At 43.0% G+C, this 25203-nt stretch overlaps 2 protein-coding genes across 4 annotated transcripts; both read right to left on the bottom strand.

Moving 5' to 3' along the window:
• Positions 1 to 1709: 1709 nt before the first annotated feature.
• On the bottom strand, positions 1710 to 16742 carry egf (epidermal growth factor). 3 transcript variants are annotated; one of them, XM_019883869.1, is made up of 21 exons: positions 16234 to 16740; positions 14085 to 14284; positions 13453 to 13634; positions 13124 to 13351; positions 12844 to 13046; positions 12643 to 12756; positions 12007 to 12129; positions 11124 to 11246; positions 9985 to 10110; positions 9713 to 9849; positions 9353 to 9501; positions 8029 to 8133; positions 7697 to 7914; positions 7441 to 7608; positions 6648 to 6776; positions 6445 to 6564; positions 6052 to 6190; positions 5410 to 5574; positions 2670 to 2772; positions 2294 to 2390; positions 1710 to 2223 (listed from the first exon to the last, which is right to left on the bottom strand). In XM_019883869.1, exons 1-21 carry the CDS (start codon positions 16358 to 16360, stop codon positions 2078 to 2080), a joined length of 3102 nt encoding a protein of 1033 aa, XP_019739428.1. In that variant the 5' UTR covers positions 16361 to 16740; the 3' UTR covers positions 1710 to 2077. The 3 variants fall into 3 exon arrangements, with proteins under 3 accessions (XP_019739428.1, XP_019739427.1, XP_019739429.1); XM_019883868.1 differs by having other exon boundaries at positions 1710 to 2390; XM_019883870.1 differs by lacking the exons at positions 1710 to 2223; positions 2294 to 2390; positions 2670 to 2772 and adding an exon at positions 4989 to 5314 and having other exon boundaries at positions 16234 to 16742.
• Positions 16743 to 18984: 2242 nt separating this feature from the next.
• On the bottom strand, positions 18985 to 25136 carry lrit3a (info leucine-rich repeat, immunoglobulin-like and transmembrane domains 3a). Its single transcript, XM_019883884.1, has 4 exons — positions 24701 to 25136; positions 23252 to 23718; positions 21847 to 22152; positions 18985 to 20842 (listed from the first exon to the last, which is right to left on the bottom strand). The coding sequence occupies exons 1-4, from the start codon at positions 24868 to 24870 to the stop codon at positions 19818 to 19820; spliced, it is 1968 nt and encodes a 655-aa protein (XP_019739443.1). The 5' UTR covers positions 24871 to 25136; the 3' UTR covers positions 18985 to 19817.
• Positions 25137 to 25203: the final 67 nt, after the last annotated feature.

The raw sequence follows: 25203 nt of genomic DNA, 5'->3' as shown, positions 1-25203 counted from the left end.
AAAATGACATAAAAAAAAGTATTTAAACAGTTTTAGTTGAGATTCAAGTTGGTCAATGGGGGAGGCAAGAGAAAAAGTGAATTTTAGGTGGTATTCCAGACTTGTTTGGTATTTTAAAACTATTTTTAGCATTTCAAGCATCTTAATGTTTTTTAGATTTGGTCTCAGGGCAAGTACATTTAGTCAGAAACGGCATGTTTTAGTGTTTTGTATGTGGATTATTTAAAATTTGATGGATGGGACTTAAAATGTCCTTCAATTCTGAAATGTAACAGTTACTGATCAGTCTGAATCAATAGACAAGTGCTGGAATCTGTTTCGTTTTAGGAAACTGCAACAGTTTGAATAGTCTGAGGTTAGCAAAATATTTCACTACATACAACCGCTTAAATCTTTTGTGAGGAAAATGTGAAATCAAGTAGAAAATTGAGGTTGCACACTAATTCAAGTAAATATTCACAGGACTACTTTTCATTAAACTATATTGAAATGAGCTGAGGTGTGGAGCAGAGGTTTGTTACCAACTAAAAATAGCTTATTCAAGAATGTCATCCATCCATCCATCCATCCATCCATCCATCCATCCATCCATCCATTTTCTAATCCGTTTATCCTCACGAGGGTCATGGATGTGTAGGAGTCTATCACGGCTGTCTTTGGGCAGTAGGCGAGGTACACCCTGAACTGGTTTCCAGCCAATCGCAGGGCACACAGACAAATTTGCACTCACAATCACACCCCGGGACAATTTGGAGTGCCCGATCAACCTGCCATGCATGTTTTTGGAATGTTGAAACCACAAATCACTTATTTCGGGCCCCATGTAGTTTGAAGAATCCCAGCATGCCTTGAGGTGTCTTTTTTTGTAAATAATGAGAAGAAAAAGAATCAGAAGAAATGTTGAAAATGATAATAATTACAGGTTTGTTGTTGTCTATTTAATTATTTCCAAAAGTACTAGTATTTGTTATATGCATTCACCCACCTCGTTATTTATCAATTTTCATCAACTGTTAGATTTTATTTTGCATCATAATTCTGTAATCTATTGTGGATTACCACTTCCCTGGTTTGTTATTCAGTGTGCCACCTTGAGGCAGCTGTGTGGAACAAGCATAGTAAAAGAAAGCTTTTGTCCATCAAATAAAGCTGTCTGTCGTTTTTATTTTTTGCCGTTTGCCTTAATCTGCCATAGGAAACTCACTTTAAAGACTGACTTTTGACAATAGACAAGTGGCATATAAACGTTTCTCTCATTTTTTACAATATATATCATTATATCGCCCAGCTATAGTCTGAACACGCCATTTTGGACAATTCTATGCTTCGTTCCAGCTCTATGGGTACACTTTATGTTTTCTGGGAACCATGGGATGTCCCAATACTTACTCAAGTGCCCCGTGAATGCTTTGTAACTCCCTGTGTCAAAGACTCCATTGCCCCCTCCGTTGCCCAAACTGAGGTGTAATTCAAGATAAATTGACTCTTGCTCCATGGACTGCGACCCGAGCTCTCTATCTGTTAGCTCTAATGGAGGCCAATATATAGAGATAAGTGTGAGCTTTCCAGGAAAATCAATATCCATGTGACCCTTGAGGGTTTTTTTTTCCCGGCGAATACCCCTCCCCCCATCACAATAAGAGCCCAAAAATATTACAAAGATATAAAAATAAAGAAATCTGATGAAATCTTGATTCAATAGCCAGAAATTGTGATTATAGTTTTATTAGTGGAAGTTTCAACAAGTTTCATGTCACAGTTTTGCGTTACTGCTACATGTTGATAGTGTACATTGCTGCTCATCCAAGGACTACTGTCTAATAGGGTCACAATAAATTATGGATTTTAACCATTAGTTAAACAGGAGAACTGGCCAGGCAATCCAAAAATATTAAATACTGCAATGTTGGTTGAGATATCCCGAATCGTTAAATTACTTGCTTCAGTGAACCACTGATTCGACGTAAACGCCACTGTACAAAATCTAGTACGTTGTTGACCCCTAGTGTAAGGAGCAGGTAATGCAAGACTCATTTAAACTGCGCAGGAGGCAGCTAGCTGACTTTACACTTGGGAGTTACGCCTGTAGGATGGAGTCTGGCGACTGACTCGAGCTGTGGAGGGATTGCCGGTTGGTTTCCATGGCAACAGTGGACACCATGGAACACTCGTACGCCTGATTCCGTATAGACCACATCTCTGGTTCTTCGAGCTGGTTGTCTCCTGACGGAAGGCAATGCAAATGTATTCTGGGAGCCAGCTCGGCGTTCACGCTCACAGTCGCTTGCAGTACCTGTCTCTGATGAGCAGGATGGACATACAGCCCTCCGGGGACAACCCGGTGCTGGGAGTGTGCTTCCTTTTGGGTCATTGTTCATGACCGTGTAGACCTGCAGAGTCAAACGGTGATCAATTAAGAGAGTGTTTAAGAGAGAGAGAAAAAAATGTGACCAGGGAGCTATAGACCCTGCATATAGGTAGGTTAATATGATGACTAGAGTGCCCATGTGGAACCAGATCTTGTCTCCAGAATGGAGAGGCCAACAAAGAGCTGTATCAAAAAACTGCCTTTGAAAAAAATAGTACTCAATTATGGAAAAATGCATTACACCAGTGATAATGCCGGTGTGATTGACCCCAGTGCTAGCATAGCGTGCTAATTTGATCACCTGACATACACCGTCTTTGTTGGTCTCTAACACGTCCTCGTCTGTCGCACTGGTCTTGCTCACGTTATCCGCCGAGGGCTGCTTGCGGAAGAGTCCTCGAGTTCTTCACAGATGAAGACAAAGGAGTGTTTTAAAATTCAGGGCGCCTCTTAAATCACGTCACTACATAATAAATTAATGTGTATGGTCAAGGACTGCACAGATCCCAAGTGACAGAGATTGCGTTTGCAGTCCAGTTAAACCTGAGGTGGGGGATTTAAGTCACATGACTTGACTTGAGGCGGATTTATACTGCCAATTTTATGACACGCTTGCCTGAAAAACTATTTAACGACTTGGTATTCTTGAAACTTGACGTGATGTAATTACCTGTTTACATTTTTCAAATCAAGTACAGATCCTAAGTGCAAAGTGGCTCGTGTACGAATATACAGTATGTTGTAACTCAACAAGATTGTATGACTTGACATACGACTCACTTCACCCGAAGAAGACAGGAGGCTTATGATTTGCACATTCAGTATCTGTTTTACTGCCACCTCTGGATTATATACTTTGTCAGGAAAATCAACAAGCTTGCGAATGTAATCCTGTGAAAGAGCTGAAGCGAAAAGCGTTCCTTTAGAGATAAAGAGAGACCTCTGCCAAGACCAAACACGACTAATTTGTCTTCTCACCGTGATAAAGCAGAGTTTTTGATACAACTCATGTAGTGGTGTAGATTCCCAGAGATTTACTAAGTAAATCCTTTGCTTGTGTATTCTCTCTGAATTTGATGGTGCGTTTAGTTTCGTCAGTTTTAAAACCAGGGTGTTCTTCAGTGGCTCATATTATGCACCAATGGGCTTCTTTCTCGCACCCCATATAGCAAAGACACTGAAGCACCAAACTCAAAAAGAGTGCCCAAGTGCAGTTGCAGTCAAGTGCAGAATGCAATTTGAGGCCGAGCTATTGGCTACCACGCAGGGTCATACCTCAGTGGCTCCATTTTGTCGCAGCGAAATGGTCTATTTTGATGCGTAATTGCTGTCGAACAAGCTAAACCAAGCATGTAATTGAAAGCGTGCCACTTCCACAGACGGGTAGGGGGCACACTGTGATCAAGGTAAAGGATGCGAGTGCGAGGTGGGGGCCAGTCAAGAGTGCATGGCGAATGCAGACAGCCTCGCCAGTAAGCCGGCAAAACAACAGCAAAGCAAATCAGCTACTTAGTAACAGGTCGGGCGGAAATAAAAGGGAGCGGATGTTCCAGCTGTGTCGTCACTCAGCTACGCGCTACTCCAACATGCTGCCACATGTGGCCACCCACCCGGAGACGCTCCCATCACACGGCTCATTCGTGCCCAATTTTTAGACAGTGTATCCACGTGTTTTCTTTCATCACTGGAGAAGTCCCACATGAAGGATGCATAGTGATAATAACACAGCACTGCTTGTACAGTAATGATACATACTGTACTATGTTTCTACAATGTGTTTATTCATAATTTACCGGTATGTAAAATGAAACCTCTAAAGTTGAACACAGCTGAAATCGCTCAGTTATACATTTGTCCCGAATCCATCCAGCTACCTATTTTCTATTGCACCTTTCCTCATTAAGGTTGAGGGTGGGCTGGAGCCTATCCCAGCTGACTGTTGGTGGGTTAGTGTTTGCCGTGATTGGTCAGTTCTTCAGCCCTGAGCACCTGTGACGTCATTTTCAGTCAATGGCAAGTGCAAAATCAAGGCCCGCTTTCCTTTTTGGCACGATACTGCAAATGCTGTGCCTCAAATGACTGAAGTATGAAACTCGTCGAAGTTTATGTTTAAGAATTGATCTCAGAGGTATCGGTGGCATTGACGGCACAAACAGTATCGATCTCCATGCCACTTCATCAGGCGGAATGGCTGTCTCGACTGTGTTTGCTGTGTTTGTGTGTATTTTTGCTTGGAAATAGTCAAATAATCATTCGCGCTTGCTGTCACACACAATGACAATTTCGAGTGTTCCATTAACCTGCCTTGCATGTTATTGGAATGTGGTGGGAAACCACAGTACCAGGAGAAAAAACACGCAGGCGCGGCGAGAACATGCAAACTCCACACAGGATGGCCAAAGCCCAGAATCGAACTCTTGAAATAAACAACTTATTTAAACAGATATTTGCACCATCTTGTGATCAGATCTATGATTTATTTTTTATTTTATTTTTTTTATCTTGATGATGGGTAATTGGTTCCAAAAATCCTGATTGTTTGAAGTCAGTATAAAAAAAACATACCAGTCTCGAGACATGCCGAGACCACAACATGTTTCACTGTTTAGAGCTGCAGACAAAGTAAAATGTATGAGTCTGTTGACATAAACAGACAACGAAATGCAAATAATTTTTTTTTAGTGCATCCTGAGATAAAAAGATTACCGGTAAGTTCAGGACTATGATTTTTCACTGCAGAACATTTAATACAGTATGGAAGTGTTCTGAGTTTCAACACAAACCCTAGTGCAGTAGGAAAGGGACAGGAAAGGGTGTTTAGCCACATTTTATAGACAAACACAGGGCTCTGGCTAGCGGATATTGTAGCTGGCAGCGCACTTTTGGCAGTTGGTCAAACTTGTTAAATCATTTGAAACTGTGACTGTTGTCTGTATAATTCATTTCCTAAAAAAAGACAAGCAATAGATGTTGATCTTCACCTAAAGAGGACCTTTGGAAATGCCCTATTTCCCCCAACACACACACACACATACACACACCTGTAGCAGTAGGTGACACAGGCAGCGATGGAGAGCAGGCAAATCAGGAGCACCATGCAGGAAGCGACTACCACATTCCTGCGCCTCTCCTCCTCGGCTTGCTGAAGCTCCCACCATTCCAAGTCGCTGAACTGACAGCGCTCGCCCATGTAGCCCGCAACACAGCTGCAACAAGAGGACATAGAACAACCAATTACTTCACCATAAATACCATATTTTGCTAAGTACTGAGTGAATCTTAAGGAGTGCTGTTGGGAACCCCGCAACAATTACCTACATTTCAACCAGGATATGGGTGCATGCAAAAATTGGTGAGTTTTTGGCCACGTTGAGAACAAAGATAATAAACACAGCCTTTGCCTATAAGAAACTTATTTGAGCGTGTTGTGTTGTGTGTTTTTTTTATATGCATCTAATCACTATGGATGTGTTTGCATATACATAACTGTGATTATCCAGTGTCTCCATATTTCCTGCAACATGGATTTCATTGGCTTTATAATGCAGCTGCGGGGTTCATGGAACAATAGTGACCCCTATTGGTTGAAACCATTCATTATAACCGGGGGCCTTTCAATACGATGGAGATTTTGGATCCGTTCCAATAGATATCAAGTAAACAAGACAAAAAAGGCGAATTACTTGCAGGCATAGGACTCCACCTCAGGGAAATAGAAGCAAATGCCCTGGTACAAGCAGTATGATTCATGGGTGGAGGGGCAACTCTCCACAGAGTTTCCAGGGTGGCTGGATGTCATGGATGGCGGTGTTTTACGTATATCTAAAAGAAAAAAAAAAACCAAAAGCATGATATGATGACATGGAATGAAACTGAACACACCTTGACATATCTGCCTGTTGCCGTGGGAACCAGCCTGAAACTTGCAGAGGAAAGCGCTCTTCGTGCTTAAGCCGTCTGAGTTTTTATCACAGTCAAGTGTGGGGTTGTGGGTCTTTCAACTCTCACATTTGTCCCGCAGAAGGGGTTCAACTCCAACGTTTTGCTCTTTCGCTAGAATTATATAATACACCCACCCACACACAAGTGTCCGTCACCGGTGAAACCTTCGAGACAAGAGCAGGTTGGACTGCCGGCATTCAGGAGACACTTGGCGTTGGGACCGCATGATCCTGCTGAATAGCACTCGTGCTTGTCTGTGGGACACATCATTTACATTACTGAGTCTAACAAATAAAAGGAACAGCGTTCCATTATTTGTCATCTTTGCTGTTGTTACCAGACACCATCTTGTCTGTGAAGGTCCTCGCTTCCACTTCCGAGTCCACAGCGGCTCTGTTAGAGGGTGTGTGCGGTGTACTTTCATCATTGAGTGTTTTGTCTGTGGACTTGTTGTCTAAGCCTAACCCTGTGAAAATTGAGAGTCAAACAGTCACACTTATACTCCAGACCTTGTCTCTAACTCCAACCCTACTAGTACTTAACCTGAACAACCTGTAACCCAAGGCAACCTATGAGCCTAATTCCACTCATAACCCATCTAATACAATATGTAATCAAACCCTGCAACCCTAACACTCAACTCACCCCAAACCGTAGGCTTAACCCAAGAACCCAACCCGAATCCAATTTCTAACCCCTATAACTAACTTCCTACTCTTCTCCAATTCCTTACTCCAATCCCAACCTCTTCTCCAACTCTCAAATTGGAATCCAAACACAAACCCAAACCCTAAACTAACCCCTAATTCCAACTACAACCCAAATGAGAAGGGGTTCTAACTTTGTCGACTTTCTTGGATCAATACGGAATGAAAACAGTATTTTTCCTGGGGCATATTGGCTATCTAAATTTTGGGCTGGTGCACCCTCGTGAGTTCCAAGATATTAGCAGAAATTATACACAAGAAGTTGTATACTTCCACAATCGATACTCCATAATGTGGAAGTTGGAAGTTCCAAAAAATCTCAATGGGATTTAGAAGGAACTTCCAAATTTAACAGTGGACATTTGCCACTGGAAATGGAAACACCACCCCCAACCCCGCCCAATGGATGTGTACTTGCTGCACCAGGTTTAGCAAGTGGATGCACCACCACAACGGACGCAGGTTGGACCAGGTCGACAAGGAGACGTTGCAGTTCCCTCCCCGTCTGCTTGTACACGCTCATCAACTGCCGGCGCTCCCTGTCCACTATCCAGAGACTGTCCTCGAACACGGCCAGGTCAAAGGGCCGGCCTGGGACAAGGAAGGTCAGTGATACGGGTAACCGTCAATCTTTAGGCACAGGTTTAATAAAAAGACCTTGGCCAATTCATAACCTCACCTACTTGGTTCTCTAGCAGGATCCGACGTTTAGAACCGTCCAATGCGCAGGTCTCGACCCTGCTCTCGTCGCACCAGAACAGACGACCCTCGGCAAAGTCGACCGTCAGACCCCCAGGCGACACCAGGTTTGTGCTTGCGATCACTCTGCGGTCCATCCCATATAAAGAGCAACTTTCCACTGTAGGTTGATGTCCGATATCCGCCCAGAACAACTTCCTCCAAAAAAAAAAAAAAGAAAGAAAGAAAGAATATATGACACTTTCCGTCAGTACATAGAGATGCATTGTTTCCATTTAAGAATTTAGCAATACAGTTTGTTATCAAACTGACTTTTCCAGAGGATGAACTGTGATGGATGTTGGCTTGTCGAGTCCACTGCTCACTACAGTTGTCACGTTGAGTCCATCCAAGGTACTGCTGACCAATATTGACTGTCTGGAAGTGTCACATTTAAATCCTTTACTTTAATAATTCCCGATCCTTTACAAGTGTAATAACTGGGGACCCCGTAAAACTTACAAATGTGTTGAATCATATGCCTTCATGTAGCAGTTTAAACTGTCAATATACCACAAACGGATCCTCAAAACAGTTCAATATCATAAGTCGCTTTACAACATTCCCCTTAAAAATAAATGGTTTACAGATTATTTGCTTTTTAAAACCTTCACCAGATACAGTATGTGCATATACATGCACGTATGGCAAAGACGCACACTAGCCCAATTCCCATTTCGCAGTGGCGTGCAGTCTGCCTGTGCAGATTCCAGTCTTTTGTTTTGTTCATTCAGATTTCAGCTTCTCTACGTAATAGAAGATAAAGTTCTGTTTCACGTGTACTCAGGTGCATTTGAAAATGAATTGAAGAAGCGCGTACGCTGCCTCTCCGAACCCCCACCCACTTAGAGTTTTGTAAGAGTGTCAGCGTGAATTTCTGATTGCACCTTAGGTCACTTAGAGGCTGTATCTCTCTGAGCAGCAAAGGTTTATGTGTGTTTGTACCTGTCCTGAATGTTGCTTTTTCGTCAGGATTGATTCATGGTTGCAAAATGTTGCAGAGATGTTCGCCAGACATTCACAAAAAGTTTTAATATTTTTAAGAAGTGTTTCTTGTTGCAAAGAAATTTAGAGGATGTTATAAATTCGATGGCACTAATACTGAACCACGAGTATAAGTACTGTACTAGTGGGCAGTTTAAAAATACTTGCCCGTGCAATTGAATGGAAACTTTTTTTGGAGCTTGCTTTATCTCCATCCACTTTCTAATCTGCTTATCCTCACAAGGGTCGCATGGGTGCTGGAGCTGATCCCAGCTGTCTTTGGACAGTAGGCAGGCGGTGTACACCCTGAATGGTTGCCAGTCAATCACAGGGCACACAGAGACGAACAACCATCCACGCTCACAATCACACCTAGGGACAATTTAGAGTGTTCCATTAACCTGCAATGAATGTTTTTTGGAATGTGGGAAGAAACCAGATTACCCGGAGAAAACCCACACAGGCAACATGCAAACTCCACACAGGAAGGCCAGAGCCGGAATCGAATCTTGCACCTCTGCACCATGAGACGGACGTGCTAATCAGTCGACCATCGTGCTGCCCGCTTGCTTAATCTAATTGTCCATCTTAATAGAATTGTCCATCCACGCACCTTGTAACGGTCCAGTAAATCTTGCGATGTATCCAATCGACAGCCAGCCCATGATTCGAGTCTGGACCATTGGTAATGACTCGTCGTTTGGATCCGCCGTTCATATGGACCCGTTCAATGGTTTTCTGGGATGTGCTAGCAAAGTACACCTTGATGATTTGATGAAAGACCACATTTAGTACACTTATCTCACTTGACTGCGGCCAAATATAAAACGCATAAAAAATTGATAGCATTCAGTTACGAGATCTATCCATAGATGTCAGGGCTTGCCCACACCTAAACAGGCTCCCAGTGCGCATTCAATCACCATATCTGTACAGGATTTCTAATCTGTCATTCTAAGCGTTTTTTTCTTACGTGGTTTGACACTGGGTCATAGTCCAAAGATTCAATTGCTCCTCTGGGTTCATGCACAAGGATTTGGCCCTCAGTGCCATCACTATTTATTCTCTGCACAGCCACCAGACTGGCGACAAGCAGATATGGTGGTGGTCCTAAAACAAAACAACCAAACCAAAACAAAAAAAAAAAAAAAATAAACCCCTCAAATGATTAAATGTCCAAGCTTAAATGATCACACATAGATAAGACGTTTTAATTAACTGCTTCACAATAACTGTGTGACTCACCAGAGGCAATGCACCGCTTGCCGTCTTGGTGGAGCTGGTAGCCCGGCAGGCAATCACATCGCCACCTAGTGGGAGAGATAGGGACGCACAGCTGACTGCAGCCCCCTTTGTCTGCGGAGGAGCATCCTGCAACAATAAAAATAATAGTCCTGCCAGTCACTATTACAAGTACAGGGAAGGTGCAGCCGACAGTATGTCATTATTGTTTTAATATTTATTTCCTCTTGTTGCATTGATTCATGTAAATAACTTTAAAAGGGCAGTGTGGTGAAGGCCATCACGTGTCACCCTGGCAACACATCCACCCCAGACAGTCCTTGGACACACAACTGTGGTGTTCTTGACCAGAACACAGACACACTGAACTGCTCTGCGGGCACTTAAGTGCCCCCTGCTCTGGTGTGTGCCACTAACAGTGTGTTTGTTGTGTCCACTATTGTCATGGATCAAACTCTGAGGAAACATTTTGTGTACGTATATGTACATGACAAATAAAGCTTCTTCTTCTTCTCCTCCTTCTCAGAAAAAAAAAAATTGTCCCAAAACAAGGAGGGACACAGTTTAAAGGTGAGCAAATTTACTAAGCATGCAACACGGTTCGCCTCTCAAGGATGAATGGATCCCTCCTCTTCATGACACTTGATGCTCTCTCTGTGCTATGCGGATCAATCTCTCCTAAACTAAGAATTGTGTGATAGATTTATGTATTTTTAAACCTGCGATTGGCAGGCAACCAGTTCAGGGTTACCCCTACCTATTGTCTGAGGACTGCTGGAATAAGCTCCAGCATGCCTGTGACAATAAGCGAATTAGAAAATGGATGGATGGATAGGTAGATGGATTAAAAAAACTGAGGGACTGAAAAAAGTTACACTTTGACTGAACCAAACCTTAACTGGAAACCTCGGCCTAACCTTAACTACCGTATCCCAAACCCAACCACTAATCCTCAACCTACCCAAGACTTAAATCTGACCCGAACAAGTGTACGTCTTGCACAATAATACTGCTGAATGCCAAACATTTTAGTTCACCATTCTTTCTCATCGGAAGATTTATTATTATTTTTTTAAATTCTTTATGTATTCTTTTGATTTCATTTATTTTGTACTGATTCATTACATAGAATGAATTGGTACCTGTACAATCCTGTCCATCTTCTTTTAACACAGAACCCTTTGGGCAAACACACACGGGACCTTCATCTGTTGCTAGGCAACCATGACCACACTCAGTGGCATTGCCTTCACAGGTCATGATCTCTGATGAGAGGAAATGAACACATTCACAAATACAGAAATGATACATTTCATAAAGCATACATGACTTGCATTATTATTATTATTATTTTCTTTTTCTACAGCCGGGTAGCTATTGCTCTAACTAGCCTCAAGCTCTTACTGTATGAAAAATCCCTTTGTGAAGTCATGTTGTAATTCTATAGAAACAGGTAAAAATGTGGTGGGAATCAGTCAAGGATGTAATCTTAGCTCGCACTGGATGCGGACAGAATAAACATAAGAGTAATTCAGTCGTTGCTTTCATATCCACAGTGGTCTTTTGACTTGTTAACATGGCAAAGGTCATCTGCTAAACAGCTGAGACTTGACAAAGCCACTGGTCAAATATGGCCCCCCATTACAGGTGTGACTTCATTGTTGTTCAGTGTTTTTGTCTATGGTAAACATCATCATTTATGATTAGGAGATAAGTAACGGCTCTTAATGCACCGCATTAAATGACTGAAACTCCCAAATGTGCTCAATTTCTCATATTTTTATATGTGCACAGTCAGTGTTTTGTCCCAAATAAGCTAACAAGCAATGGGTTGCTCCTATGTAAGAGGGCAGTCTGGCGTTTTTATTGACTCAGTGGGGTTAAGGATGTGTCTGCAGGGCAAATGTTACCTCAGCAAGAAAAGTGGCTGGGAGCTAAATGACACAGACCAAAACAAGTCTGACTTCAACTCACAAGCAAGCCATACATACTGTACACAAGCCAAAAAGTGTCCCAACACTATACCTCGGCATGTTTTTTTATCTGGTAGAAGGGCATATCCGTTGGGGCAGGTGCAGAAATAAGAGCCTGGGATGTTCTCACAGCCGAGAGAGCAGCCATGGTTCCAGTGGGCACATTCATTCACATCTAAGGTACACAGCAGTATTTTATTGTTGAGTGAAAACTGATCCATCTACTGTGAGGCTAAATGTCCAGGACAGCTTTTGCTACCTTGTTAACCAAGGGTAGATCTTGGGCATTGAAAAAAAAGAGTGTCCATAAGTAAGTAAAAGCATTGACTGTATTTCCACTCAGGGGGCAGCAATTTGTTACACTTGTCAACAATCCGTGCATGTGATTGCAGAAAACACATCAGCAAATACCGGCATGACCTACTTAGCACAGCCTAGCTGCCAAATGATGAGTGTAGAAAATCAGTGTGGGGCGGATTTACTCTATGTACACGAAATTAGTCAAACTGTTACATCAAATCATTTGAGAAGCAAAGAATTCACTCACAAATGCAATTTGGGAACTAAGCAGCTCACAGAAAATGTTCTTGGTTGGGTGCGTAGGCACTCCAGATACCTGACTATTCATATGCAAGGTTTTAAATATGTTGAATAATCTTTGGTGTGGCATCTTGAATAAAAACCTTACCTTCACAGTAGAAGCCTTGCTTACTGAGAGCAAAGCCTTCACTGCACTGGCAAACTCCTTGCTCAGCTGTACCTGAGCACACATTGACGCAGGTGCCGCTCTGTTCATCACATCCTGATTGATTAGAATTAGCATTAATATCGGAGAATAGTTTCAACTATGAAAACAAAATATATATAGGTTTAGTTCTATGTTAAAAACCTGGAAGCGGCGATGGTGAGTCGGCCATTGGCTGCTTATCAGGATGAACCACTTTAATATCAACTGGGACCTTTGCCATTTGTTTTAAGGTGACTTCCAGATCCTCGCCGCCTGTGTACTTGTTGATTCGTTTTATTGCTCGGGACGCGGCATCTGTGTAATATATGTGCTTGTGGAAAAGGGCTATTCCCAGCAAATCAGACCTGAGCAAACAAGAGAGAAGTGTGAAGCACACAAATAAAAAAAGGAAAGGTATTGGAAATAACCGCAGTGTGTTTACTGAAGGGGCTGATCTATGATGTGTAGAGCTTTGCCGTTGTAGTCTGTGGAGGCGATGGAGCTTTCTCCTTGCAGACCAAATTGTACCCAGAACAGTCTCCTGTCTCTGTGGTCGACGGACAGTGCCTTCAACTGCTGCGAGGTTTCAATCAGTGTCATTTTTGCTTGTCCTGTAACGTCACACCTATGGATACTTGGGCTTATTCCACCGGACAGCCAAAACAAAAACCTGTAAAATTTTTGTCGACTTGCTCATTCAAGAGTGGCACGTACCATAAAATCTGTATGCGTATGTCATGTGTTTGTGTCATAAAAGTTAACTGGTGTTACCGTTTAGTGGGGTCGATCACAATCGAGTTTGGCTGAGTCAAGTGCCTCACAAGAGTCCTTTCGCTTTTCCCGTTTGTATCCATCCTTTTGATTCTGCCCTTTTCCCTGCTCGTCCAGTACACGGCATTCCGAATCCAATCCACGGTGAGGCCCGAAATGTGTTTGTCAGATGAGTACAGTTTCTGCACAAGAAAACAAATGAACGGTTTGGTTCATCCAAAGACAAACCGAATCAGCTTCTTCTAACTGTGTCGCTGATCATTGTCAAAATTGCTGACTGCTTGGTTAAAATGGCAGCAGCATCAAAGGTGAGCTCTTGGACAGTAAAGTCAGAATTTCTAAAAAGCTGGTTACTATACACACATACCAATATTTAACATCTTAAATGATTCTCAAAACATATGGAACCTCACACATGAAGAAAAATCAGTCTTAACATGACCCACACCACAGGATAATCACTCTGAATAATATTTTCCACATGGCCAACAAGTGGGTCTTTGCTGACTGTGAACGGAAGTAGGGGAAAAATGCTCAAATTCAGTCCCATCGTTGAGTATACGTGTACCTCGTTTAAATGGAATGACTGGATTGATCCAAGACACTCCGCTAATCAATAGCTGTGATGTCACCTGTCTGTGCAAGCCTCTCACGGATGACTTGTAGATGATTCCTGTGCGCTTGTCCACCCAGTAGATTTGTTCCTCGCTGAAATGGAAATCAAGCAGAATGGAAGATGCCACCCCAGCAATCAGCCGTCTCTGGTTCTTCCCGTCCAGGTCCATCCTGTGTATGGCTTTACCATGGCCGAAGATCAGGAAGGGCTGCAAAGCTTCGCACAAGGTATTGTTTTCATCAAGGTTGCAGTGGGTTGAATGTTCTAGCCGGATTGTGAATAAAGCCTTGTTCCTTAGCACCGAATGATAGCTTTCCCAACATACTGAATGATGACTGTGGCAAATAAGACTTCATCTATATTCCAGCAAAGTGTCACGAAGAGTTATCGAGGTCACTTCAATGGTGGCAGACATTGTCCTATGCTGTGTTTGCTCTGTTGTTCTATCATGGTAATATCCCTTCGTGCAACCATGGATACTGCCTCGACTCTACGGAATGAAGAAAAACAGTGAGCCATGGCTGACAAACAACATAATGAAATTGAGGTTCATGGGGCAGTCAACATTATTCTTGAATTTGTAGATTGTGTTCATCCAACACTCTGAGAGCACTTGTAGCATTTGTGTGTGTGTGTGTGTGAGGAGGGAAGGGGGGGGGGGGCGTTGGCATTTGATGGCAGTCCACTTGCCTATCCAAAAAGCCAAAGATGAAATTGTCTGTGCTATACAGGCATGTTCAGGGGCACTTTGGGTTAAGATGGAGTTCCCTTCCTGCAATAGCGACTCAAACCAAAATTGTATGGAAGATTGGAATGCGCTGTAGTCAAAGTTATAATTGGGGGAAAAAGCTCTTGTCGTTCATAAAGACAGTAAAGCAATCAATTGTAAAACCGTAAATACGGTGGCAAAAGCATGTCTTATTGTACCACATGAACATATATTTTTACACTGCGGCACACACTAGACCGGTGCCCAACTTTCATAATGGCAAAACCTTGTATGTCAGTACCGTCGTAAACCCCCAGCATTATCTACCTGTCTATCAAGTAACTGATTACATTCCATACTGACTCAAATAGTGGGAATGTACTGTGTAGACGGTTATTCAACATCAATAGCAAGACACTTACAGTATAATTTCAGTCATGAGACACTTTTGTAGAAAACAGTAAAAAGGCTTGACATTTTGCTGCATGCTTTGGATGGGGTATAAAGAAGCTCAATCTGGTGGACAAACCTTTTTACGGCGGATCCTCAGCCGATGCTAGAAATATAAAATAATCAAGTGGAAATTGGTAACTAAACATGCTGGTACTGTCGTAAATCAAGGACCCCCCTCCATTGGCACTTAAAGTTGGGCAATATATTAATGTTAGGGCTGGAACAATACATGCATTTGTATTTGTGTTGTTGTTGTGTTTCACATGGAAACATTAGACAACGGACGGGAAGTTTAACTGTTTCACACTGGCTACTCGTCTACTCAGCAAACGCAACGCGGCTCAGCCTCTGGCCTGTGGACATTGAGGCTGGCAGTACATAATGTACTACAATGCAGTGTGGAACTTCAACAATATAACAAATCAATATTTTTTTGATGGAAATGACTAGAATAAAGTCATGGGGTAATGTTATGACATTCAGGCTTCGGTAGTTGCAGAATACATACACCCGGATTATGAAATCAGGACCCCCCCACCCCCCGCCCAAAAATCCCCAAACAAAAATGACGTCCATGTATTCTGCAAAAAAATAGGACTATAATTCTCAAAAATATGCCTTTTGTTCTCCATTCGTGCATTGATTTGTCATATTCATGTGAAATATCCCCATTGTTGTATCCGAGCTTTTAATTGGCCCGAACCTAAGGTAGTGATGATTAATTGGTTTAATATGTTAATATGTTTGATTGCCACTATGTCGGTACAATCTTTAAAATACCTCAACAAAATTTGTTGCAAATTGTTTTTGAGACCACCAAGCTACGGGGGTCCCTCGACCTCAGTTTGAGAGCCACAGCATTTGATAATGCAAGTGTACCTAATGAAGTGTCCAAAGAGTAAACATTTAAACCAAAACCAAAACATGTCTTAGCATGCCAAGCAGATGGACTATCAATGCTGCTTTTTAAAATCCAAGACATTTGATGGTGAAACAAACTCACCAACGCAACTGCCGTTCCTGCCCGCCCGCGTCAACTTCTCGTCCCAGCATGCCGTGCCCAAAGCCAAGGTGCCACTATTTTGCACCGTGAGATAGATCAGCGCCGCCGTGAGTGTCGCAGCCAACATAATCCTGTTCACTTTGCCTCAGGCATTCCCACAACAAACACCAGCCTGGTAGAATTTCCCCGAGCCAAGCAACATTCGAACCGTTTGCATGTCACCCAGTGGTGAGAGGCTCACAAATGAGGAGTTCTCAAGTCTCAAACTAAAGATGCTAGAAAATAGCGTGCGTGTCCTGCACATGCCCCGCGTCAGCCCCCATGCTGCCAGTCTGGAAGCAAAGATTGAAATTCCTGACACCCCCTTGGTAAATTTTGCACATGCAAGCCCAGCGCTAGAACGAAACCTCCTATAAGTCAGTGTCCCGGGCAGAATGTGGAAAATGCCAGCAATGAGGTTGGGCCCTGTAGAGAAGTCCCACACAATAACAATTTGGCCTCGCACCTCCCCCCTGGGAGACGTGTCCCTTCTCCATGTAGATTCCTGATTGTCTGGGAGAGTTAAATGACAAATCAGTTTGGTTTTTAGGGTCAAAGTCTATCAATGAATCCATCTCCTATCGCGTTTGTCCTCAGAAATGTCACCAAAGGTGTATATATAGGGAAATAATGATGATGTCGTCACAACTGTACAGAACCTATAGTTGTTTTGCATATCACTTTTCGTCACTGGCATGGATATATGAACACGGATGCATCCACAATCACACACATCAATTGTGTCTACAGTAATCTTGATGTTTAATGAACACAATGTATCTCCATTCCATCCCCCATTTTTTCTATGTTGTTTTTCCTCATTAGGGTCTCAGGTTAGCTGGACCCAAACCGAGCTCTTATTGTTATTAATTTATTTATTTTCGGAAAGAAACGAGAATATATAATCTATCCATCCAGACTCCATTCATCCATGTTGCACTCATAAAAATTACTTCATTTCAACTCTGGACACGTTAGTTGTGGTTTTTGCCATTTAGTGGAAGGGTATTCAAATTTTTCTGTCTGTCACTGTAAAGAGATAAACACAGATCATATATCATAAATACAGTGTTTAATTATTAGGTGACCAGTTAAAGGAAAATGGATAACTGTTTGGGAAACACTCTTTTCGGGTGTAAAGCTCAGTCCTCCAGAGGGACTCAGAGTCGAGCCGCAGGTGAGGCGGCCAGGTTATCCGTTTAGTATGCCTCTTGGATGCCTCCCCGGTGTTCCAGCCTTGACCCAATGGGAGGCGACCCCGGGGAAGACCCAAGACACATACTGGCAAGATTGTTTCTCGGGAATCACCTGGAAGTGGCTGGGGAGAGGGAACTCTGGGCTTCTCTGCCTAGGTTGGTGACCCCCGCAACCTGGACCCCAGAAAAGTGGAAGAAAAATGATGGATGAATGGATTTCTATTCTTGGTTCAAGGATAAAATGGAGTGAATCCTAGCTGACTGTTTGGAGAGCGAAGCAGATTACACCCTGGCCTGGTAACCAGACGATAACTGAGACTTCCTCCATTTGTTTTTACCCCAATTGTCTTGCGGGTGTGCTTGAGCCTATCCCAGTTGACTTTGGCTGAGAACAGCGCCCCAGAATCCTGGGCTGGTCACCAGACAATCGCAGAGGACATATTGACAAACAATCATTCACAATCACATTCACACCGATTGACAATTTGGAGAACTCACTGATCCGAGGATTTTTGGGGAGTGTGCCAGGAAGCCAGAGCACCCACAGAAAACCCGTGCAAATTCCACACAGGAGAGCCCGACCCTGAGATTTGAACCCTTGAAGGTCAGAACTGTGAGATAACCGTGTGAACCACCAGGGTCAAAAATTCAACTTTGGTAAACTCCAACAATTCCAACATGACATGCACTTCCTACTACCACAGACAATAGACTGTTTTTCTGACACCAGCGTGTCAAATAGTCCCCGAGGTTCATCGCTCCCTACCCGGAATGAGTAATTTCGAGAGAACGGCATGGGCTCAGCGCATTATCCCTAATTGTTTGGGGAACAAGCAGCAAATGTCATGGAGCAAACGCTCTATTCATCGCCGTTGTGACTGCATGTCATTGTCAGCTCCCGAGTCACCAGTAACTTCGTAGAGCGGCACTGGAAGATTTACGGAGCTCAATTAGTCCTTTAGTCCAGCAGAGGCCCAGGCAATGACCTTTTCTCACAATTCTTCTTCCTCCTCTCATGATAGATGACGAACAATGAACGCGGTAATATGTTAGCTCCGTCTCACCTTTAAGCTCTTTTAGCCATCACTGCAGTCTTCTTCATCATTCTGGGAAAGGCTAAAGCCACACTGTTCAGGTCAAACAAACCTTTTTCATTGTTACCAGAATCCCGATCTTTATGCTCCCTTGCTCAGGGGTTTTCAAACTTTGTGGGTCCAGGGAGCACTTTTTTCCTGAAAATATTTTTCCTCTCATTTTTTTTTCTGATCATACCAGTCCTGCGTTCTACTGTGCACTTTTTATTCTTCAGCAAACACACAAGTGACCTCCAATTACTTTTCTTCTCAAAAGACACTAGTTTAGCTGTACCGTTCTAATGAATTTCACTAATCCTCTCCCCTTTAATGTCATCATAGGTTACTTTGTCTTCGTACTTGAGTTATTTGACAACATTTCAGCTGCATTTCATTTTATTAAAACAAATGTACATAATAGTCTTGAAAACAAATATATACATAAAGACAAAAAGTGGCAACCTTTCATCTGAGTCACATTTTATAAACATTAGTCAGGTAAGGCATCCTTGGATGTTGTGGGTAACAAGAAATGGCTACGAATAAATGACTTGACTAGTGTCGCATATGATATTCATATCTAGTGCCTAATTTTGGCATTGAATATCACAAGGAAAAAAAAAACACACTTTGCTTGGTATTATGCGCCAGTCCACCAAAGTTCTTGGCTTGTTGTGACACTGTCTGAAAATTTTAAACAGATATACTGTAAGGCTACAAGATGGATAAGGGCATGCATAACTATCTCAGTCAAGCATAGGAACAAACCTGTGGGAGCATTAAAGGGTGGTTTCTAAATTGCAGCAGTGAATCCTTTTCCTCTTCATTTTGCAGGGGTTCTATTGGTTACGCTGCTTCCAGTATGTTTACATTCAAAATGTTGTCTAATGCGATTTGAGCCTCTCTGCATTGCTATGTCATTCTAATCTGCCGAGGAACTTCAGAGTCAGTTGTGCTGGTAAAATATAAGAATCTCTGGTGTGCAATGAGTTTTATAACATTTTTCTATCATCTATATGAGATAATTATTGATTCTGCAGATGACTTATGTGGCACAATTGCATTTTTGTGTGGTATTGATGGTGACTATAATTGCAATGTGATCGTGGTTCTATTAAGAGGTGGATTCAGTTGGATAAATCCCCACTGAAGGCCCAGGTCACAAATGTACGGCCCACCACTGCTAAATCTTTTAAAGTGTATGTGTTTTATCCTCTCCATGTTGATTTTTTTTTCAATGGTTTATCATAGGCATTTAAACACATGTGCACTGGTATCAGCAGAGATACTCGGACCGTGAACTATCACTCTTGTAGGTCATCTGGGAGTCGATACTTGAGCGAGAGCAGAGCAGCAGTCTTTCCGACTCATGAGTGGGCCTCCTTGCCCAAAGCTCTGTCGGGTGAGGGTTCATGGTCCTTTGCTTCATGTTGATGGTCTCGAATTTGACATAGCTCTCCTTCTCCAGCTCCTCTTCATCCGGAGTGGCTTCACTCGCCTTGTAGTAGAGGGCGAGGATCTTGTAGAGCAGCAGGCCGATGAGCGGCAGCGCCAAGGCGCAGGCAATACCGCTGATGATGATGAAAAGCTGGTTCTGCCCTCCCTCCTCAAAATTGTCCAGCGTGTAAAAGTCAATGCAAGGGTCCTTTGCGGCAGCACTACCCTTGGCCACGAGGCAAACCGAGTATCTTATACCAGGTGAGAGTTCCTCCAACAGAATTTTGCCACTGCCTGCATTAGTCTCCACTGTTCTTTTGTAGTCATCCTCGCCATCTTCGCCATAAGGGGAATAAACAACGGTGAGGGGAGAGTTCTTGGGTAACCCCTCTGCCTTCCAGACCAAAACCGCACTGTCAGATGTTTCATCCACAATCTCCAAGTCTTTGACCAACTTTGACGACTCGCTTTTCTTACTTTTCTCATCCGACACAAACTTTCGCCCGCCACCGCCTTGCTGGATCTTTGCGGGCTTAAGCGAACCCCTTTGGATACTTGAAGATGTCTTTGGCTTGGCTGAGAGGGCCACTGCAGTTGTCCGGGCCATGGGAACGGTCGAGGTGAAGATGGTTACATCTCCTCCAGGACTGTATGTCCAGCCTGAGCCTGTTGGTCCCGTCCCAACATCGGGCATCACCGGAGAGATAGTGGTGCTCATCGTGCCGGCCACTGAAAGGGATATGGTAGCTTCTGCTGCACCAGCGTCATTCTTGGCTCTGCAGCTGTAGTCCCCAGCATCTTTGTGCAGGATCCCATGTACACTCATGATGGACCATCGGATGCCATCCCCTGGTGACTCCTGTACTGTAGAGCCAAGCAAGAACTGTCAATATGAAGACCCAGACACCTTTTGTGGATTTCTTTTCAAAATCTATCAGGAATAAACCACTTGAACATCGATCCTTCCATCAATTTTGTATACCGCTTGTCCTGTTCAGGGAAGCTAAAGCCTACAGCCCCTTTTCCAAAGTTTCAACCCAAAAACAGCCTGGTACCCATCCCTCACAACCTCTTCCAACCTGGTTCTAGAAGGCAGGCCGAGGTGGGCCGTGCCATCACTGGCATCTGACTGGCTGTAGCCATTTGAGCCAGCTGCCACCAAGTCATAAAAATGCAATATATCCAGTCCACTTATACAGGGCATTACAACGATGCTGAACCATATTTGCAATTTCAAATGTACCAATGTACGAAATAGGGAAGGTTGCAGTAAAAATGTTTGCAAGCGGCACGTACCTCAATGGGTCCTTTCAAGTGAATGAGAACGAGCCCCGTCTTTCAATTTATTATATTCACACTTTCGTCTTTAGGGCCGCAGCACATTGCACAATGTTAGTCAAGGAACATGAAGGTTGTTACAGAAAGAGAACATGGTATGTAATAAAAACAACAATGGCGAAATTGTATCTTGAAAAATGTGACTCAATTTCATTCACTTGAAAGGACCCATTCAAATGAATGGAAACGGCGATGTGTGCACTGCTCAAGACTTTTACCACAAGTTTCAATTTGTTTCACCGCAGCAACATATGAAATTGTAAATATGGTTATGTGTTGTTATAAAACATAATAAATGTGTGTGTGTTTTTTTTTTTTTTTTTTTTTATGGACTGTGATTTTATGCCTTGGAGGCTTTTTCTTGCTTGCTCTCTTGAGAGCCCGAGCGAGAACAGGCCATTCTAGAACCTGTAATAGAAAGCAACCTATCCCAGCTGGCTTTGGTCAAACGGTGCACTACACCCTGGACGAGTGACAACTCAAATAGTCGCCATACATAACAGTATCAAAGACTAAATGTGGCTTCATACCTGTGTTGTTAACTAGTGATCCATCAGACCGAGACCAGTATAGGCTTGGTGTCGGGTACCCTGTTGCGTCACATCGCAGGAGAACATTACTACCGAGCGGGGACGTGATCTTGGTCGCAGACGTCATGACCGAAGGCTTGACACAATTGTCGAGCTCGGCGCGCTGAAAGAGGACGCCATTGAGGTTCTCGGGTGCGCTGCAGGTCAGGAACAGGTCCATCAGAATGACGGGTGTTACTGCCATTTTGGATATCTCGATTAACTTGGATATCTTGCAGTCACAAAACCAGGGGTTGTCTTGGAGGCCTGGAAATATGAATCAGGAGAATCAGGTTTTCATTGTATATATCAGAAATGCAGACAAAAACACCAGGATAATTTTCATGTGATTGGGAAGTTGTTTGACTTTTTGTCTGTTTTGTCATTTTCACCCAAAAATAAATAAATAAATATGTTGCTGGCATAGATAGATAGATGAACAAAAAGACATTTTTTCCAGTAAATAAATAATCTCCTGACCAGATTACATGAAATTGGCTGATTTCCCATTGCACATCGAATGATCTCTCCTGATAATGGTTTGCAATCACTGTTGTAGCCTCATAAAATTAGAGTTCAAGGGTTGTGTATCAACAGTATGCTTCTATGCAAGGCCCTGTTGCACACAATAAGAAAACATGTACCCAGTGCATATCAAATCCCTTTAAACAGATTAGCTGTCCTAACAGTGTCAGCCAGTGTATCTAATCTGGCCCTGGCCTTTATTTGGTGTGCGGCCACTCACCACCCGCATCAATAGATTACAGCATTTCCGTGTTAAAATTAAGTGAAAAGTAGCAGTTTGATCTATCAGCATGAGTGATGCCATTGTTGCAGAACATTTTACTCAGTAACAACGAATGAGGCGCTATTGCCTGTTAGAAAGATGATCTTTCCTGCCTATGCCATGCAACACTCCTTTGAATGTAGTGTATTACAGCAAACAGCCATTTCATGCTCTGGAATCGAGCAACAAAGGGATGTATAACGTTATGCCTTCACTTATTACAAGCTATACACAACAATTGTTTTGGCATCTATGATCCTGATCAAAATGCATTTGTAGACAATCAAATCTTGGGACACTATAGATGTTTTTCATTCATAAGGGTGAATCTGAGTGGGGTTACAAAGAAACGAAGCATACCACTTCTCCGCTTAATGAGAAGGATAAATTAACCGTAGACAATGAGCTTGAACTGAGCAGTCACTTAATTAGAATTTGCTAAATTGATCGTGCCTTGGCGCTTGTAGGTTTGGGTAATTAGAACCCATTTGTCTATCTTTGTCGCAGTCTGATGGAACCAACTGGCTGATGTAATTAAGACTGACCTGTCCTGATTGTGACACAATCCTTGGTACTCACCCAGCACCACCTTTTGGGAAGCATTTGATGTGACTGGCTCGCCGTTAAACGGAGGCCAAATATCCATGAGGTCCGAGGGCAGGGTTGCTAATTTGTTGCTGGACAGATCCAAGTACGTAAGCTTCTCCAGGTAGGGAATGGCCTCAGCGGGAATGCTGGTGAGCCTGTTGTTGTGCAGGTCCAAGGTCCTCAACAAGGGCATCTCCTTGAGGGACTCCCACGGGAAAACAGAGATCACGTTGCCATCCAGCCTCAGCTCGTGGAGCACTTTGAGGTTGTAGAAACTCCCCGTGTCCACCGAGGTGATAGAGTTGTATGTGATCCACAGGTAACGGAGCTCCGTCAGGTAGTAAAACGCTTCTGTCGGCACTCGGCGGACGGCGGTCTTTTCCACCCGGAGCTTGACGGTGTCCACCGGGACATTGACGGGGATGTCGGACATGTCGGGGTCATTGCAGAGCACAGACCTGTGAATAGATGTTTAAATACGTAAGTGGTTGAAACCTGGAGGTGGGAAAAGTACACATCCTCTGTACAAGTACAGAGACTGGTATAAAGTAGACCGGTAAACGTAGAAGTACTGTCAATGTAGAAGTGCTGCCTGTTCTAAATGGTAGACTAAAAAAGTGCAGACTCTGAAATGTACTCTAGGACAAAATTACTGTCAGTTACATACAAACCAGGTTTTGATAACTTGACACAATGAAGAGCAAAAATTGTGATACTGTGTATTTAAATTAAGACTATGCTGGCAAAGCATACCTTGGCTAACGTGGGGAAAAAAAATCACATGAGCCAATGATAACAACAGAAATATATGCCTTGAATCTGTTGGTTTTCCACATTAGTAACATAACACCATAAGTGTGTGTGTGGCTTTTGAACTGGCACTAGACACTGAATCTGTTGACACCTTCATTAATGGTGTTGTTTCCGCCTTATAAGAACCCGAGATCTCAGTCAATTAAGCTCTCACCATGGGGTTGACTTTACTTACTCTTCTTACATTCTTTTTTTTTTTTGTTTTTACGTAATGTCATGAGCCACAGAGTAAGTAACAGTAATTTTGACAAAGGAGTACAAAGTACAGAAATCAGTTTGGAAATATAGTGAGTAAAAGTAAACAGTCATCAGAAAAATACTCATTTGAAATCCAGATACCTGAAAATGTTTACAGATGTACACCTAGCAAAGTGTTTACTTCCAAGCACCACTGAAATGCCAAAGCAAGACCAACTGTATGACATGCAAGTACAAGCACCCCTCAGCCCACGTACCGTTACTGTTTTATCATCTAGAGGATGATTGGCCCATGGTAATGTTATGATCGTCATGAAAGATAAAATCATGTTTTGGTTTGTTTTTTTTTAGGATTTCCTTTCATTTGTGTTCAACCTTCTTGTTAACAAACTTGTGAAAACATGAACATCTGAAGAGAAGTAATAGTACCTGGTTCCCGTTCCATCGCTACGTCCATGGAAAACACAAGTGCACTGGGCCGGACAGAAGGGACAAGCCGTGTGAAAGCAGCAGATCAACACAAACGTCCTGAGGATTTGATGCATGATTTCAACAAGAGGACTACAGTCACTTGGAGGACGGATCGGGAAAAAAGACATCGGGATTCATTATTAGTTCCAAGGATTCCTTCCAAAAAGCAAATGGACAAGACAGAAAAGCGCTTTCAAAGTCCATAAGCGTCGACAGCCTGGCGATAGACTTACCGTGCAGGTCACCTGTGAGGTGCTAATCGCACTCCCCCCCAGCCTTGCCGAGATTAGCTGAGGATTTCGTGGAGTTGTAAGGGTCACGCAAGCTCGGCAGCAGGCCCTATAATCGTTAATCAGCCACTTCCAGAAAGGGTTCCCCACCAGGCCTTTGGAGATCCCCCCTCCATTTTTTTAAAATACTATATACATGTAAGATGTGTGGTGCCATGTTACAATAAACAC

This window comes from Hippocampus comes, unplaced genomic scaffold (assembly GCF_001891065.2).
Source record: "Hippocampus comes isolate QL1 unplaced genomic scaffold, H_comes_QL1_v1.1 scaffold156, whole genome shotgun sequence".
NCBI classification, from domain to species: domain Eukaryota; kingdom Metazoa; phylum Chordata; class Actinopteri; order Syngnathiformes; family Syngnathidae; genus Hippocampus; species Hippocampus comes.
Note: the sequence above shows the minus strand (reverse complement) of the source record. Positions and strands in the feature narration are given on the sequence as shown.

Excerpts from the sequence above, each read along its gene's own strand:
- egf (XM_019883868.1), bottom strand. The coding sequence starts at position 16,360 with ATGTTGGCTGCGACACTCACGGCGGCGCTGATCTATCTCACGGTGCAA. Across the intron at positions 10,111-11,123 it reads AGATGGACAGGATTGTACAG|GATGCTCCTCCGCAGACAAA; the intron begins GTACCAATTCAT and ends TTATTGTTGCAG. Across the intron at positions 8,134-9,352 it reads ATTTACTGGACCGTTACAAG|ACAGTCAATATTGGTCAGCA; the intron begins GTGCGTGGATGG and ends TGACACTTCCAG.
- lrit3a (XM_019883884.1), bottom strand. The coding sequence starts at position 24,870 with ATGTCTTTTTTCCCGATCCGTCCTCCAAGTGACTGTAGTCCTCTTGTT. Across the intron at positions 23,719-24,700 it reads AGCGATGGAACGGGAACCAG|GTCTGTGCTCTGCAATGACC; the intron begins GTACTATTACTT and ends ATCTATTCACAG. Across the intron at positions 20,843-21,846 it reads ATCACTAGTTAACAACACAG|TACAGGAGTCACCAGGGGAT; the intron begins GTATGAAGCCAC and ends TTGGCTCTACAG.